The sequence below is a fragment of the Mus caroli genome, chromosome 19 (genome assembly GCF_900094665.2).
Source record: "Mus caroli chromosome 19, CAROLI_EIJ_v1.1, whole genome shotgun sequence".
In the NCBI taxonomy this organism is placed as follows: Eukaryota; Metazoa; Chordata; class Mammalia; order Rodentia; family Muridae; genus Mus; species Mus caroli.
In genome coordinates this window covers 16,019,218-16,036,498 of record NC_034588.1, presented here as the reverse complement: position 1 = coordinate 16,036,498, position 17,281 = coordinate 16,019,218, and the positions used below count along the sequence as shown (strand labels likewise).

At 41.9% G+C, this 17,281-nt stretch overlaps 2 protein-coding genes across 3 annotated transcripts in view; both read right to left on the bottom strand.

Moving 5' to 3' along the window:
- Positions 1-317: 317 nt before the first annotated feature.
- C19H9orf40 (chromosome 19 C9orf40 homolog) lies at positions 318-5,563 on the bottom strand. 2 transcript variants are annotated; one of them, XM_021152016.2, is made up of 2 exons: positions 5,067-5,563; positions 318-1,531 (listed from the first exon to the last, which is right to left on the bottom strand). In XM_021152016.2, the coding sequence occupies exons 1-2, from the start codon at positions 5,553-5,555 to the stop codon at positions 1,376-1,378; spliced, it is 645 nt and encodes a 214-aa protein (XP_021007675.2). In that variant the 5' UTR covers positions 5,556-5,563; the 3' UTR covers positions 318-1,375. The 2 variants fall into 2 exon arrangements, with proteins under 2 accessions (XP_021007675.2, XP_021007678.2); XM_021152019.2 differs by having other exon boundaries at positions 318-1,528.
- Positions 5,564-11,682: 6,119 nt separating this feature from the next.
- Carnmt1 (carnosine N-methyltransferase 1) overlaps positions 11,683-17,281 on the bottom strand; it is a 33,734-nt gene continuing 28,135 nt past the window's right edge. Inside the window, exons 6-7 of the mRNA XM_021151771.2 lie at positions 15,034-15,137; positions 11,683-14,497 (exon numbers count right to left, since the gene is read on the bottom strand). Of these exons, the coding sequence (XP_021007430.1) occupies positions 14,396-14,497; positions 15,034-15,137 (206 nt within the window). The 3' untranslated portion in view covers positions 11,683-14,395. The remainder of the gene's footprint in view (positions 14,498-15,033; positions 15,138-17,281) is intronic.

The window sequence follows — 17,281 nt, the reverse complement described above, 5'->3', positions numbered from 1 at the left end:
AAAAAAAAACTCACTCATGGGAGTGTCAACTACCACAGCCACAGCCACTAATGTGTCAGCATAGAGTTCTCAAAACAAAACAACAAACCCTCGGAAGGCAAAAATAGATCTACCACATGAGGAAGCTATACCACTTCTGGGCATGTGTCCAGAAGACGCTATATCCTATTAGAGAGATATGTGGACGCCCGCGGTTATCCCTGCTGTAGTCACAGGAGGAGCAAGTGGACTCGGCCTCAGTGTCTATCAGCAGATAAAGAATGAGGTAAAGAAACACCATCAAGAATCCAATACAAAATTAATCACTGATACATAGCTCAAACATAAACAGTGTACTTTATTAAAAATAAAATTGTAACACAATAACTTAGCAATGACAAATCAAGTAACATAACAAGATACCGACAAAAGGAATGAAGAGGCATTACTTCAGCTCACTAGTGATCTCCTTTAAACAGGAAAGGCTGCTAGTCTAGTGGTTCTGGCCCCATCTGCACAACACAGGGATAAAGAATCGGTGCAAAAAAATAAAATAAAATAAAACAAAAACCTATGTGTAAAGCCACCTTCAAATAATTGAATGAGATCTCTCTAGGACCAGGGCTTGAGCAGAGATGGTTAAAGTGCTATCAGTGTTGAGAACTACAGGTCTAAAGTAATATAAACAATATAAAAAATGTCCTCAAAACAAAATTAGTAAGCTGACCAGATCATTTCTTTCACCTCAGAAAAAGGGAGGAGGGGCAGGCGTCTGCTTCCTACTGTTCTCTATCCATTGTTTGGCTAGATTCATTGCCTATGCTGTTAATAAACAGCAAATAGTGAAAGGTAAAACAAGCTACCCAAATGGAAGTTCTCACTAGTTTAAGTTTACACTCTTTTAAAACAAGGTTAGTTTTCAGAAACAATCTCACATTTTAATTTTGCATAGATACTCAAGTCTCCTATTTGTTCAACCAAGGGGATCCAATAAGTTGTACTAGCAAGTATTTATGAGCATCAGCTGCATAAATGTATTCATTCCGTGTACCACAAATAAGCTTTGTGGTGCAAAGGGACATTTGCCAGAACAAGTGCAGCAGACCTGAGTGCTTCCTCTGAAACTGCCAAAACCTCCTTTTCCAAGATAAGCATCTTCAAAGTCAAGAGCGTGAACAAAACTTTTTCATTAAAATGCAAACACGAAGTATTTTGTCTGCAGCTCTCCCACACCCGCGGCAGCTCTCCATTAGGAGATTCAGCAGTCATTAGTTGTTTATCCCAAAACCCTTCCTCAGTTTTCAGGTTTGAAAAAAGGATCATGTCAAGTATGGAAAAGAACTTTTCCTTTAGGACTCCTCAAATTCAGAGAATCCCATTTCTTCAGATGCTTCTGTCAGGACTCCATGTCAATCTCAACTCCTTCATTCTTGTCCTCAAGTGTTTCTGTCAGGCTGTTTGCACTCACATCTTCAAGAGCTGCCAGATCAAGAGGTGGCAGAGGGTTCCTCCAATACTGGAATGTATTATACTGCCAAAACTCTTCAGGCTGCTTTAGGAAAGGAAAAAGATAAAAATATCACTGGTTAGAAAATGGCACTCCCCGCAGCGCGCGCACGCACGCACGCACGCACGCCGCATGCAAACACCAGGAAATAACTGCTTTGTGTCAGGGGAGCAGATTGACATCCCAGTCAGAGCACTCAGAAGGCCAAGGCGGGAGCTAAGCTGGGCTACCTACACATTTTCCCAGTAACACTGATTTATTACACGGATTTATTTCGGTGGCACACACCAACGACAGAGGCCGACTTTAAGTAGAAGTATTCCTTCTACTATGCTGAGTTTCGGGGACTGAACTCAAGTCCTCAGGCTCGGCAGCAAGGGCCAGGGCAATAACTACGTTCTAAATTACTTGTTTGGAAAATAATCAAATACAATTTACACAGTCTTTTTCATTTCAACAAATAGTTTTGATTTTGGATAAAGCACTTTACATGCCCAATCAAATCTGTAGATTTGTATTTGCTAATAATCTAATTTTAAAAGAAGTTCCTACATAGCATCTTAAAAAAAAAAAGTAAAGTGTTCTTTTTTAATGTGCCTGGGTGTTTTGCCTGTACTATGGGCATGTAGTACCTGGAGAATCCAGAAGAGGGCATCAGAGCCCCCGAGTTTGGAGTTTCTAACACACTGTTCTTAAGTCATCATGTGGGGTTTAGAATTGCACCCTGGTCCCTCTGGGAAAGCAGCCAGTGTTTCAATGAGAAATGAGATTTAAAACATATATACACCCTTATAGCCTACTTTTCACTGATGTTTAGGATTGAGATTAACATCGAGGTTAAAATATTTCATGACCTTCAGTAAAGTTTAGGAATGTAAACATGATACATAGTTTTCTCTCTCTCTCTCTTTTTTTCATTTTGGTTTTTCAAGACAGGGTTTCTCTGTGTAGCCCTGGCTGTCCTGGAACTCACTCTGTAGACCAGGCTGGTCTCTGCCTCCCAAGTGCTGGGACTGAAAGCTTGTGCCACCACTGCCCGACTTATAAACATGATAAAGTGAAAAACAATGAATTGACAATTGGTATGACTGATATAAACAGGTCTACCAAGCATTAAGCACTTTACCTTAAATGATTACAAAATTACTTTAAGTAGTGATGTTAAAACTGGCACAACATCCTCAAAATACTCCATGCAAAGAGAACTGCCCTGGAGCCCCACCAGGCTGATGGGTGCTAGTCTCGGTGGATCAAAGCCTTCCTACACTGGGTTAAGTTTATACTTGCTACCATAACACCTTCACACTGTTCACTGGAAACCACAACCAAGGTACATACTGCTGTAACAATGAAAACCAAGTGAGGCTAACTTCAATCTTACTTGTCCCAATATAGCCAAAACATTGTTTCAACTTCAAAACTTAAGGGTATGATGCACTCTTTTCAGAATGGAGAGTGTATCTTACACTCCTGGCGCTATCCAAAAGTGGCTACCTGTCAATGCTCAGGGGCCACATGGCAACGTGGAGTCCAGGGAAAGCATCGTGCCACCTGCAGCAGCCGGGCAGTCAGCCTTGCAAGGCAGAAAGAATTAGTCTTTGGGGAATTTAATATTGAGATAAAGATACAATGAAGGCAAAAGACATAGGGCGGTGAAATGGCTCAGTACACACACACACAGACGGACACAGACAGACAGACACATACACACAAACACAGACACACGGTAAAAACTGGAGAGAAACGGGTCAAACCTGAATAACTGACAAGAATCGCTGACCCTACCTCATTAGAAGCATAAATTAGGATCACTGTGAGAATTAAAAATGAGCAGAGTAAATGCACACTATTGCTAGGTATCACAGATCCCTAATAATGTGTCATTGACTATTTCTCTAGGAAACATTTCTGCTATTTAACCATACCATGCAATATTAGCTAAGCAACTGACCTGCATAAAGTTATACTGTTATTAAAAATGCACTTTATATATAACATATATGCACTCTTGGCTCTGTCTAGTTAAAAGTATATGTATACATTAAGTTATCCCCTCTCTATATACACATGTAAGTTGTGTATACACACACATGTGAGTGTTTGTATGCAACAATAAAGGTGACATCCTTAAGTCTGACAACACAAAGTAGGCAAGTACTGTGCCTGGAAAGAAGACACCTGTGGCACCATTTCCTACACAAGACTATCCATAGCGTTAGGGCAAGGATTTACGCCCTCATCTGAGCAAGCAGAAATCAGGCAGACACTGATACCAGTTTGCTTCTTGTTACATCCTTTTCTCCTGGATGATTAGCTCTTAAAACAAACCTTTGTCTTTGGAAGCTAGAAAAGATGGAGAATCCCTATCTTCTCAAGGTTCTTCAGAAGATAAGGAACTCAAGGAGCAGAGCTGACAGAACACTCCTGGGCCTCTCCGTCTTCTGCTGGCTGCTACTAACACAAGGGAAGACCAACAGGTCTAGCCAACTGTGTTTAAGCAAGGACTGGATGGTGTGGTGTCTGCTTACTCCCCTTGGCCAGTCAGTCTCTCTCATCACCTGTGCACATAAAGCTAGGGTGCCTGCAGTTACATCCAATACTTCTGCTTTAAGAAACCAGTAACTTCACCTAAAAACAGTGAATGTAGTATTGAAAGATAATCTCTCTGAACGCCTTTAATCTCAGCACTCGAAAGGCAAGAGGAATATGGATCTCTGGGTTCGAGGCCAACCTGGTCCAGGACAGCCAGGGCTACATGAAGAGAAAATCTCCGTTATCTTATCAACTTTGTTATAAAATAACTAGAAAAGGACACTGGGCAGACGCATGCCAAGGTGGCTGAATTTGGCGAGCTCTAAGAATTACCCTTGCTTCTTCACCCCATACTCCACCAACTTATGCAAGAACTGCTTTAAAGAAGGCTCTTGGGTCCCTAAATTGGGCCAATGCTGTGCGATACATATATAGTATGGGTTATAACTCACTCAAAGGCCGGGCAGTGGTGGCGCACGCCTTTAATCCCAGCGCTTGGGAGGCAGTGGCAGGCGGATTTCTGAGTTCAAGGCCAGCCTGGTCTACAGAGTGAGTTCCAGGACAGCCAGAGCTACACATAGAGAAACCCTGTGTCGAAAAACAAAACACTCACTTGAAGTTTTCTAGTCACGTGTCTAAAATAAAATTAACAAACAGTACACCCAATATGTGGCAAGTTGCTTCGTGTGTAACACTGTTCAGAACCTGACCCTTTATCTTAAACATATTTGGAGCTCCTACTCTTCCTACACTTAAAACACATAAGTTTGGTCAAATTATATTTCTAGTGTATTCTGTCTGATCACACGGCTAGCGGCTACCAAAACAAAGCAGCGGAGAGGTCCAACAATCCATTCTCACAGCACTGAACCTTAGGAGTTAACGGGTCCTCTGATGAATGCTACTGGAAAGCATGCTAGAAGTTCTACAGCATTCGCCATCAAATTAAACGCCTCCCTCCCGTTGGTCACTGAGCTGACCCTCTAAGGTCCAGCCCGTCTGGCCCACTCGATGGCCCGACTTCCGCGCTAGTGAGTAGCGGACCTACCTGGCTGTGCACCCCGTCGGCTACTTGCGAGCTGCCCGCGCTTTCTACTCTGTCGCCGCCGCCCGCGGCCCGGGGTTCCTCCTGCTCGCCAGGAGGTGGCTCTCCGGGCTCCCGGCTACAGCCCTGCAGCTCCTGTCTGTCGTCCCCGCCGCCGCGTCGCTTGCGGGGCGCAGACGCAGGCTCCGCCATGGTCCCCGCGTCCCCCTGGCGCTTGAGGGGCCGAGCCGTCCCAGACGGCGGGACCCAGAGCGGCGGCTCCTCGGGGAAGTCGCTGAGCAGGAGCCGCTTCCAAGGCACGCGGAACGTGAGCGACTCAGCCGCACGCCGCTTGGCCATGGGCCAGGGACGAGGGTCGCGCGGGCGGCGGCCGAGGGCGGAGGGCAGCACGGAGCTCGGCCGTCCCCAGGGCGGATGGGATGTTGTGGGGGAGCCGCCGCGCAGCGCCGGAGATTCGAACCTGCGCCGTGATGCGCGCGCACCTGCGCCCATCCAGCACAGCCGCTGGTTGGTGGAGGCTCGCGATTCGCGTTCCCGAGCGCCCTTGCGGCCGGAAGTGCGCCCCCTGAGGGGGCGGGGCATGGGACTGTGGATGGAAGGAGGCCGCTACACCCTGGCGGCCTTCTTTTGACTTGCACGGTTGTTCGTATTCGCGTGAGTGCGCTCATCTCTGTCCCTAAGCGAACAGGCGAGGACTCGGCCAGGAGCGGCCGAAAGACCCCGCGGCCTCAGAGGTCCGGGCGGCAAGTGCGCTGGGGCCCTTTCCTCTGTGCTGCGATCCTGGGGCGGCGGAAGTGTCTGCTCAGCCCGCAGCGGCCCGCAGGTTCCAGGACCTCTCCAGTGGGTGGTGTCTGGCAGAAAAAATGCAAACCGCGGCAGAAAAATAAGTCCGTACTTATTTTTTTGGTAAAAGGCAAAAAATAACTAAAGGATAGAGTGTTTGCCTACCACGCCCAAGGCCTTAGATTCTATCCCCAGTGCTGCAAGGAAAAGGAGAAAACACAGTAACCAAACAAAACTAAGGAAAAACAAAATCAAACAAAGAAGCAAGCCCATCAGCGCTCCGGAGAAACATTCTTTCTAGGGCATGGTAGAGCTGTTTTAGCTGATAGGTACTGTGTATGGTTGTATTTATGAATATGCGCCATATGCATGCTTAAATATCTCTAGATGTAGATGTAAACCATCTACACAGAGAAACTTCCTTCCAGCACTGGGGATTGAACCTACTGCCTCGGGCATGGGAGGCAAGATCTCTATCCTTGAGTTACTTTTTGCTTTTACCGAAAGACTAAAATACTGGCTCAAGCAAACCCATCGCGGTTTGCATTGGTGGGAGGACAGAAAACACCAACAAGCACAGACAGCGTTATCGGTAGTGTACGGAAAGTTCTGTTTGATCGTTCCATTTCCTGTTTGCACTTGGTAATTCTTCCACCTGGAACAAATGAAAAATTCGCCATTGCCATTTCACACTAGTGACACAGGTGATTTGTTGTGCGGAGACCTTGTTCCAACACGATAGAATACAGCATGGGCAGGTGCGTTCCTTCTGTTCTCCAGAATCTTGCTGCCCTCCCCCCTTCCTTGTGATACTCAGTATTATGCACACAAGGTAGTATGAAGCATATGCATAGCTAAAATGACCGTAACACGCAAGTGTCCCTGCCTGGCTTCAGAAGGGAAAGAGCATCTGTGTGCCTCCTCACTGTCCCGTTTCTCTTTCCTGTGTCCAAGTCTTGTTTTGGACTCTGAGTTACTACTTCTTTGTAATTTCTCCCTCAGTCCACTCACTTATCTGTATTTCTAAGACGCTTTGTTGGATTTGCTAATATTTCAAGATATACTAAGGTCTAGCTGACATACAATAAGCTGCTTATTTTCAGACGTGGCATTTTGCCATACACATGCGCCTGTGAAGACATGAGAGTGCATCGCCTTAAAAGCTTTATCTTAGCAGTGGTGTTGCACACCTTCAGTCCTAGCACTCGGGAGGCAGAGGCAGTCTGTGAGTTCTTGGCCAGTCTGGTCTACAGATCTAGCTACAGGACAGTCACGGCTACACAGAGAGACCCTGTCTTGAAAAACAAAATCTATAAATGCTAAGAGCATTGTTTAAAAATGTGTTGTACAGATTTATTACAACGTGTTTTTCTGAATGCTTTTTATAGCAGCAGAGGTTATTTATTATTATTATTATTATTTTGCATCCTCATCAGCAAACAATATGGCCAATGTGAAATGGTATCTCATTGTGGCCTCAATTTGCATCTCACCCAATCAGTGAAGGTGGACATGTTTCTTTTTTGTATTTATAGATTTCTGGTTTTGGTACAGGAATCCTTGTTATTAGTTGTAGCTTCCCCCAGCCTTGAGTAGGCTGGCTTTGACCTTGCTGGCACTGAGTATGAGACCACCTGGGGTGGAGCCTTCCAATTTAGATGGCTCTATTGTTCTGTCACCTGCCAGCTGCTCTTCTCCAAGACACTGCTACCTGCTGAGAGGCCAAGGAGATATTCCAGAGACAGCATCCTGGCAGATTACCTACAGACTGGCAACAGGCATCAAGAATGGATTGGCGGCGGGCGTTGGTGTCACATGCCTTTAATCCCAGCACTCGGGAGGCAGAGGCAGGTGGATTTCTGAGTTTGAGGCCAGCCTGGTCTACAAAGTGAGTTCCAGGACAGCCAGGGCTATACAGAGAAACCCTGTCTCGAAAAAAACAAAACAACAACAACAACAAAAAGAATGGATTGGCAGGGGATGAGCCTCCCCTCTTTATAAACACAGACTCTTAGTAAACTTGGGGGCCCTGAACAGAAACATGTCTTGGCCTCCATTATTTCTCTACGGGTTCCTTCCATACAGCTCCGCCTCCCACTCAGGAACCCAGTTAGTGTGGCTGCAGGCAGCTTACAATAGTTAATATTGTTCTTTGCCAAACAAATTCTACACTTATATGTGTTTCAAATGATCAGTCCTATTTTTCTTTGGGTTTAGTCTGCTTTAAGGCTGATCCTTTACCATTTGTGCCTCAAGACCTACCACCTGAACTAAAGTGCCTGGTGGCCCAGGTTGGATGGCTACACTTCGGTTAAGGCATATTGCATCTTTAGCCCTCTTTAAAAACTAGACCAGATGTCCTTTTTCTCTGGTTTGTGAGAACCTTTTTATTTAGTATCCTAGAAAAGTTTTCTATGGTAATATTTGGTGTTAGAAATACCAACTTCTTGCTGGAGAGATGGCTCAGTGGTTAAGAGCACTAACTTAACTATTCTTCCGGAGGTCCTGAGTTCAAATCATCCCTAATGAGATCTGATACCTTCTTCTGGTGTGTCTGAAGACAGCTACAGTGTACTTACATGTAGTAACAAATAAATCTTTGGGGCTGAGTGAGCTGAGCCGGGGCAAGCAAAGGTCCTGAGTTCAATTCCCAACAACCACATGACTCACAACCATCTGTACAGCTACAGTGTACTCATACACATAAATAAATCTTTAAGTAAAAAAATACTAACTTCTACTAATCTGTGTCTTTTATTTTCATTTTATGGTGAGTTATTTGATTTTATTTTTGAGACAAGGTCTTAATATATATCCCTGGCTGGCCTGGAGTTCTCTAAATAGGCCAGGCTGACCGCACATTGATCTACCTGCCTCTGCCTCCTGAGAACTGGAATTAAACGTGTGAAATAAGACTTAACTTTACTTTTTTCTTTCATCCTTCCCCTCCCCTCCCCCAAGACAGGGTTTCTCTGTATAGCCCTGTCTGTCCTGGAACTCACTTTGTAGACCAGGCTGGCCTCAAACCTGCCTCTGCCTCCCAAGTGCTGGGATTAAAGGCGTGCACCACCACGCCCTGGCTCCATTCTTTATGTATGTGAGTACACTGTTACAGTCTTCAAACGCACCAAAACTGGGCATGGGATCCCATTACAGATGATTGTGAGCCACCTTGTGGTGGCTGGGAATTGAACTCAGGACCTCTGGAAGAGCAGTCAGTGCTCTAAACCCCTGAGCCATCTCTCCAGCCCTTAACTTTATTTTTATAGTGCATTCATTACATTGATTATGTCTGCACATGTAATGCCACAGCACAGTCCACATGTGGAAGCCAGAGAACAAGCTGTGAAAGGTGTTTTTTCTCCTTCCATCTTTTGAGTCCCAGGGATCAAATTCCATTGCTCATACCCAGTGGCACATTCCTTAACCCATGGAGCAATCTTATTAGCCCCCCGTGGCTTAATTTTAATGTACTAAAATAGATCATGTCTTAGTTTGCCTGCCTAAACATTTACGTTTGTCTAAACATTTTATAGTGTCCTAATTGTCTTTCCATTCTTAAGGCCTTCATTCACTTGGAATCAGTGTGTGCACACGTACATCTGAATGCCGAGAGGAGGTCTGAGTCCCCCCTCCCCATATGGGATGATGGCCTTGCTCACTGTGCAGTTCCTACTCCGTGCTAAACTGAAATTTACAGGTTGGCTACTCTCTAGTCAGCTCAACTATTCTCTTTGCAGTTCTGTCTCAGTAAATGGTATCTACATGGTCACATCTTAATAAGCAGGTTTGACAGAAGTACTTACTTCCAAGCCGAAGAACCCGAGTCTAATCCTTGTGACCAGTATAATGGAGGGAGAAGACACTAGCAAGATGTCCTTTGATCCACGCTGTGTGGCAAACTCAATGCACACTAAATTTTGTTTATTAAGAGGTTTTGATAGCTGTAGAGCAATCCTTGACTTTTTTTTTTCAGTATTATCTGCACTACCCTTAGCCCCTGGCTCTTCCATATGGAACCCTCTCTAGTTGGGTCTTTTGAGTTACAGTGGAATTACAGAGAAGTTTGGGGAGAATTTTCATCTTCTCAATATCAAGTCACTCCGTATTCAAGAGTTCTATTTAGATTTTTAAATGTCCTTCATTAGAATCTTATACTTTTCATGATAGCTTCTACCTTTTGGCCAGGTTTAACGTATAACTTTGCATATCTTTTTGCCCATGTCTTTACAAGACCTTGAAAGTAGCACATGTGGTTACTTTGTCCTGAGGTGGACCAATCTACTGAGTCAAGGAAATGTGTCCACTTCACCTACCTAGTATACTTTATTCATTGTTCTCTACTTTCCATTTCTCTGATTTCTGTTCAGTTTCTTTCTTCTTCTTCTTTCTTCCTTCTTCTTCTTCTTTCTTCTTCTTCTTGTTTGTTCTCATGGAGCCTAAAATTGAGTATAGCCTTTCTGATTGTTAGCCCAAGGTCACTTCAATTCACTGAATTGCTGAAGCAGGTGCTAGGATTGTGGGCACACAGCAGGACCGGCTGTCTTCTTTTTCAATACTAACATGCAAGCTATAATTCTCCCAGTACTCCGGTCTGCAATTTCTGGTATGTTGTTTTTAATACTTTGAAATAATTCGGAATTTTTTCACTTCTATTAAATAATCTGAATGTTTTAAATTTTAATTTAACCCCTTGGCACTTTAGCTGTACCTCTTTGCATTAATATTTGATAGTTCCTCTAAAGGAACTATCATCAGTTGGTTTTCAAAGTCTGTGTTTAAACTTTGTACTGCTTATGTAAAACATAACCGCCTTGCTACCTACAATCATACTGACCAAATAGTATCTTCTACCAATTCTGACTGTCCCATACTTTGGTATATAATGCATGCTGCCATTCCTAACAACCTGAGTTCAGGCCCTGTATAAGAGAAAACCAACTGAGAAGTAATCCTGACATTCATCGTGCTGTGGCTGGTGAAGCTATGCATGTCCGATCGATAAATAAATAAATAAATAAATAAATAAATAGATGTAACGAAAATAAGATGCAGCAGATTCCTGTTCTCAACACTTCTGTCAGCAATGAGAAAGAAGTTGGTTTTGAATAAACGCTCCGGATTTCTTGGTAAACAAGTAACCCATACTGCCTCCCTCTTCCACCCTCCTAGGATGGTGTGCCAAGGTCAGGTGCGCTAACAGGTCTTCACCACTCAGGGAACCCTGGGAGACTACTGCACTGTGGATGGGTGAACGCAGTAGGTAGAGTCTAAAGAAGTTCCTCAGTGGTGCACGTGCTTGGTCCCGTGATTGTTTAGAGGTGAAAGGCTCTGACTTCATGAATGGATCATTCCTTTGACGGCTTCATACTTGATGGGAGGTAAAATCTGAGGTGAATCTAACTCTAAAGGAATTATTTCTGTTCTGGCCTTTTCCACCTCCAGCTCCCTCTGCTTCCCAGCTGGCATGGGGAGGGTGAGCAGCTTCACCCCACTCCATGCTCTTTACACACACACACACACACACAACACACACACACACACACACACACACAGAGCCAAGTGAGCAAGGAGTGAAGCTGCGAGACAAAATAATAAACCCATTATCCTTTTACTTTAAAAGTATGTTGTCATAGAAATAAAAACTTGACAATACAGAGAGAAAGGAGTAGGGAGGAGAAACTACCACGTCAGAACGCAGAGTGAAGTCCTCACCCAGTAGCCGCCTGCTGAGGCACTGTGGAGTCACCTGGCAAAGTCCTCACAGACACTACCCGCCCAGTTGAGAAGAGTTCAGACAAGTGACCCCAGATGATAAAAATGTTCTTCTTGAAACTTTTTTCTGCTGTTAGCCTTTGTAGTTTATTCTATCATTTAACAAAATTAAGGATCAAGACCGATCTTTTTTTCCTTGGAAGATTCCAAGTTCATTATACTGAACATGAATGAAACAAAGTGAAAATAGATACTATACACCTCGGCAAACTCAAAGCTCAAATACTCATTGAGTTTCTAGAAGCAAACAAACAAAAAAAAAAAGGCTAATGAAGAATTGAGAAATGTGCTCAAATAACATTCCCACTATGGCCATCATTACACTGAGGGAAACAACCAAGAACTGTTGTGGCAATTGGTAGACTTTAATATTTAAAGAAAAAGTAAGTCTATATACACATTAAAAATATAGGAAGTTTCATGCAGACATGAAGCTTCCAGGTCAGTCTTTTTGGCGATGTCAGAATGTGAATTACACACAGACCCCATACAGTCTACAGTTCCCCGACGTGACCAGTTCATACTGTGAGCTCAGTAGCCTTCCCGGATATTCTATATGCCCTAACATGCTCAGTGATCAGAACCTAAGTCTTCACCACCTCAGAAAATGTAAATTTNAAAACAGAAAGCGCATGATCACCTTATAAAACTGACAACATTTGTGTATAGCACTAATTTAAGAAAAAAATTAANNTTTCCAGGCTTATACACTTTAATAACTGTACCTAGATATAAAAAATACAAAATTAAAATCCTCCAGTTACACTTCTATTATTGATTTATACCATATTTTCAAGTTTAGAATATTAACTTCAAAAGCCACAAGAGAAAAAGTGATGCAAATTTATAAGGAATATTTTTTAGAACATTCATGATACGAAGAAAAAATAAGTGAAATAACTGATTTCAGGGTTAANTAAAATACATAATTTAGAAATGTAAGTAGTAATANTAAAGAGTAAAACATAACAGAAAAAAATCTTTAGGTAACAAAACCAACCCTCTGGTGTCAGACTGTTTTTACCTTTGTAAAAAGACAAAAGCCACTCGANGAATAAAAGCATTCCTAAATAACAACTTAAAAAGCATGCATTCCTTGCTGTTCACTGGATGTCTTTTAAAATACATTTTTTAGGTTATTTTTTCCCCTTAAAAAATAATTCTGAGAGATATTCNCCCCTTGTATATAGTGATAAGAATTTCCACCAAATGAACATTTGTAAAGTAGTGAGCAATAGAAGAACAAGAAATGATTTTAGAAGAAAACTAGACTATGGATTTACACAGCCTAAGAAGTAAAACTTGCTCTGTGGAGTCATGTACTGCATGATGGAAGGACAGATGACAAAAATNCCCATACTGTGTAGAATTCTCCCAACTAGAANGATACCAGATCCTACAGACTCAAACCTAAGNAACACAAAGGCTCAAGGACTTAAAGTAAGGCTTCCTAGTAAAGCATGGCAACAAGGCAGTTATGTCACCAGTACATATTAAATCCATCTAATCCAGATGCCACAGAGGTCACACANTTGTGCAACACTCAGCAAGAACTTCCTTTTCCTGCAGAAGTTAAAACACCTTCCACCTCTTCTTTCCTAGCTAATGGAAACGGAATAACAAGCATTAAAACTAAGAGGGAAAACTCCCTCTGAACAGGCCTCTCTAGAGGTAGAAAATTAAAGCAGCATATACTGTTTCAAATCCAACTCTATCTAGGGACAAAGTTAGTATTAATCTGAAATTCCATGAATGGCTGCTGCCTAGGAAGACACAGACCACAGGCATTAATTTATCCCTGAATTTCATACTCAGAACTTCTCACNTTAATTCTATTATAATTTTCACTAGAATACATGTTAACTAAAAAAGTGCTTGCTTCCATAAGCCCCATACTTTATAAAACACATCATTGTAAACATCACACTGACAAGCTTTGTAATTAATTTCTAATTCGAAATTATGTATTTCAGATGGGCAGATTTTATTCTTACTTTTCCAGTTTCTTAACACTGCTTTATAAAAGAAGCTTTTGGACCTCCAAATATTTATATTTACATACATTTCAAAGGGATCCAGTGATTAATATAAGATTCAGTTTAACATGGACAAAGACTTTCTCTGTTACTGTAGTTCATGAATTTTAACCTGTGATACAACTGATTTAGCATTTCATACATGACGTTTGATGTTCTCTAAATGCAGCTGAGCTAAAAGATAAAATAAAACTCTTTTGAATGATGAAAGAATAGTTTCAAATTCTCTAAGTACACTTTACTTAGGTCCAGTGAGAACAATTCCAGTTCCAGATTCTAAATCTGACAGAAGACCCTTTGAAAAGTAACATAGGTAATGCTTAACACAAAAAGGAGATCGTTACGGACTTTAGTAAGATCAGTCACTAGGATGGCAGACTCGCAGCAAGAGCTTCATGAAACCTGGAGTTTATGTTTATTTTCTTAAAGACAATTCGGGGCTTCAAAGAAAACAGTACTTGAAGATAGTTCCTCCATTAGATATCTGCATGGGAGATAATGTCTTCTTCTTTTTTTTTTTTAAACTTGTGTGGTATAAATTTGCACGGCATAGTATATTTCTGAAAAAAGCAATAGACATCATTAAGAAAATAGACACTATTTCTAGATTTTGTTAGGAATAAGAAGGCACCACTGATTTGAGGTTGTGTCCTGTTGTCACTGGTAGTTGACTGTGAGTTGTTTATTTCATCATTTACTCTTATTAAATGTTTTTCTGGGTAATAGCACTTAAGACCTTTATTGTGGCTTCCGGACCACAAACAAAACACACTCATAGTAGTATTTCATCATAGAGAGATCATTCACAGTATATGTTGACAATACAGATTCTTTCTCCACCTGTAATACAAACAAAAGTCACAATAAGCTCATGATGGCAACACTCTTAACAAATACCAAGAAATTATCAGTTGTTTGATACTACTGTAAGCAGATTTAAGCAGATCCCCAGACTCGTGGCACCCATAATCCTTTATAAAGTAACAGGTCACGTAAGTTCAGTATCACACCTCCAACTACAGATGTGGTGTGGGGAGATGGAAAGAATATACAGACAACCATTTCTTTGATACCCGCCTTCTCACTGTCTACCTCCTCCAGAGCCTAATCTACGCGCTATCTGTCAGTGAGTGATTACCCAGGCCTTTGTCAGCTACCATTATTGAAAGTCTACTTCAACAGGAACTATAGTGTCCCCTCTACATACATATTGTACCAAATCTTTACAATTAAGAAAGCTAGTTAATATTAGTATCTCTATCTGGGGGAGAAAAAGAGAAGTGAAGGGATCAAGTCGTTAAGTGCTATAATGCCTATATTCTTGTTTAAAGACATTCCAAGTTAAAAATTTTGGCCCTGTGTCTTTCCATTCTTACCTCTAGCTGAAATCCATACTGCAGAACAACATTTTTAATATCCTCATAGCTCAATTCTATAGACAGTTCATTTGCCAGATTTTCAAAATGGTATAGTAGAGGACCTATGGTTTGAAGATACTATGAATGAGTTACATGAACTTAAGCATGCATTAGTAGCTTTGTACACTAAATTCCAGATGAACTAGTTGAGTAGGAAGTAGTGTAAAAATGAAAAGAACCACTACATTTGCTATGGACAACTGTTCAAACCTCTGAAACAAAAACCAATCAGTTTCACCTAAGAAAACATCTTCATGTCACAACTGTATCTTCAGATTACCCTAGAAGAGCTAAAAATAAATCCTATATCCAACCTGCTCCACTTACAGTCCTCAGACAACATACTGCAATTTAAAAAGAAAGAAAGAAAGAAAGAAAGAAAGAAAGAAAGAAAGAAAGAAAGAAAGAAAGAAAGAAACAAGGGAGACCATTTCTGCTCCTCAGAGGCCTTTCCATTCTATATCTAAGTATTTTCTTCTCCTTTAGATTTTAGGTAATGGTTTTTCAATACAGCCCAGAAGACCTTGAACTCAGATTCCCCTGCCTCAGCCTCTCAAATGCTACAGATCTAGTCATGCTGGCTCACATCTTATTTTTTACCCTATCTAAACCACTAGAATAAATGACCATGAATATAATTTATAAGTCAGCACACTCTTCAAAATAATAGTTGTTCTTCTTTAAAAACCTCCTCTTTCTGAGACAATTTCTGACCGTCTGTTCAATCCTAAACTGTATTAAAGCTGTTTTACAGGGTGCAGAGCTCTCAACAGCCTTCCCAGCAACCACGTGGAGGCCAGAACAAGGTATCAGAACTTCCTGGAACTCGAGTCACACATGGTTGTGAGCTGCCACCGTGTGGGTATGGGGATTAACCCTGGTGCTCTACAAGAGCAGGGATATTGTTTAACCACTGAGTCATCTCTACAAACCCTTGGTCTATTGCTTTAAGAGCATCTGAAAAATAGTTTGTATTTATACACTCCGTCCAATAAGGCATTTATATTTTCTTTCCTCTTCTGTTTGTCCCTCAAACTCAAACTCTAGCTATACTTCAAAATTTTGCTGAAATCCATCTAAGTCTTTAGCCTGATTGTTCATTCTTGTAATGGCTAATCTTGTTTGTCAACTTGATTCACCTGGGAAGAAGTGTATCTTTTAATTGAGAATGTCTCCATTAAGACTGGCCGGTGAGCATGGAAGTGAAGCATTTTCTGGTTGCTAAATATTATAAAAGAGCACAGTCCGTTGTGACAATGCCATGCTTAGACAGGTAAGCCCAGGGTTTTTAAGTAGCCAAGCAAGCCAGAGAAAGCAACCCTCTGCTGTTTCTGTTTCAAGCTCCTGCTTACCTTGAGTTCCTACCTTGGCTTCCCTGCATGATTGACTGTAATCTGCAAGCTAAGATCTAACTTTTTGTAGTACAACGTCCTTCAAAACTCACTCACGGCACTGTTACATTACACACTGACTTCAAGTAAACATCAGCCTTCTCTAATGTGCTGACTAAACGTCAAGCATCATGACACATAGTATGTGGTATAAGTGCACGTGTGCACACAAAGGTCAGAGGGTGACACTGGATATCCTTCTCTATTACACTCCACCTTATTTCTCTGAGACAAGGTCTCTCCCTGAACCTGGGGACATATATAGTGGTGGCCAGCAAGCCCCAGTGATCCTCTTATCTCCGTCTCCAACAGCATTAGGGATATAGGCATGTGTGACGTCTGGCTTTGCCATTTATATGATTTATTTTTACTTTATTTATATTATATGTATGTGTCTGTGTTGAGTGAATGCCACATGTGTAGAGGTGCCTGCAGAAGCCTGAAGAAGAATCAGATTCACAAAGTGCTTAAGTTACAGGCTGTCGTGAACCATACAACATGGGTCTGGGAACCAACTCCAGTCTTCTAAAAGAGTAGCAAGTGCTCTTAGACTTTGTATGTGCTAGGAATCAAATTTAGGCCCTCATTCTTGTGTAACAGGCATGCCTATCCATAGAACCATCTCACCACCCCAAAGATGTTTTTAAGTTTTTCCTGAGTCTACTAAAATGATTAGTATGTACTGATTATACAACCTAAGTGTCTATAGTATTACCAGTCAAGGACAGTAACTGTAGTCTACAAAGTGAGTTCCAGGACAGCCAGGGCTACACAGAGAAACCCTGTCTCGAAAAACCAAAAAAAAAAAAAAAAAA

Bases quoted from the DNA above. Each gene is read 5' to 3' on its own strand.
- C19H9orf40 (XM_021152016.2), bottom strand. From the start codon at position 5,555: ATGGGCGCAGGTGCGCGCGCATCACGGCGCAGGTTCGAATCTCCGGCG. The intron at 1,532-5,066 runs GTAGGTCCGCTA...CCTTTCCTAAAG, and splicing joins CCGACGGGGTGCACAGCCAG to CAGCCTGAAGAGTTTTGGCA.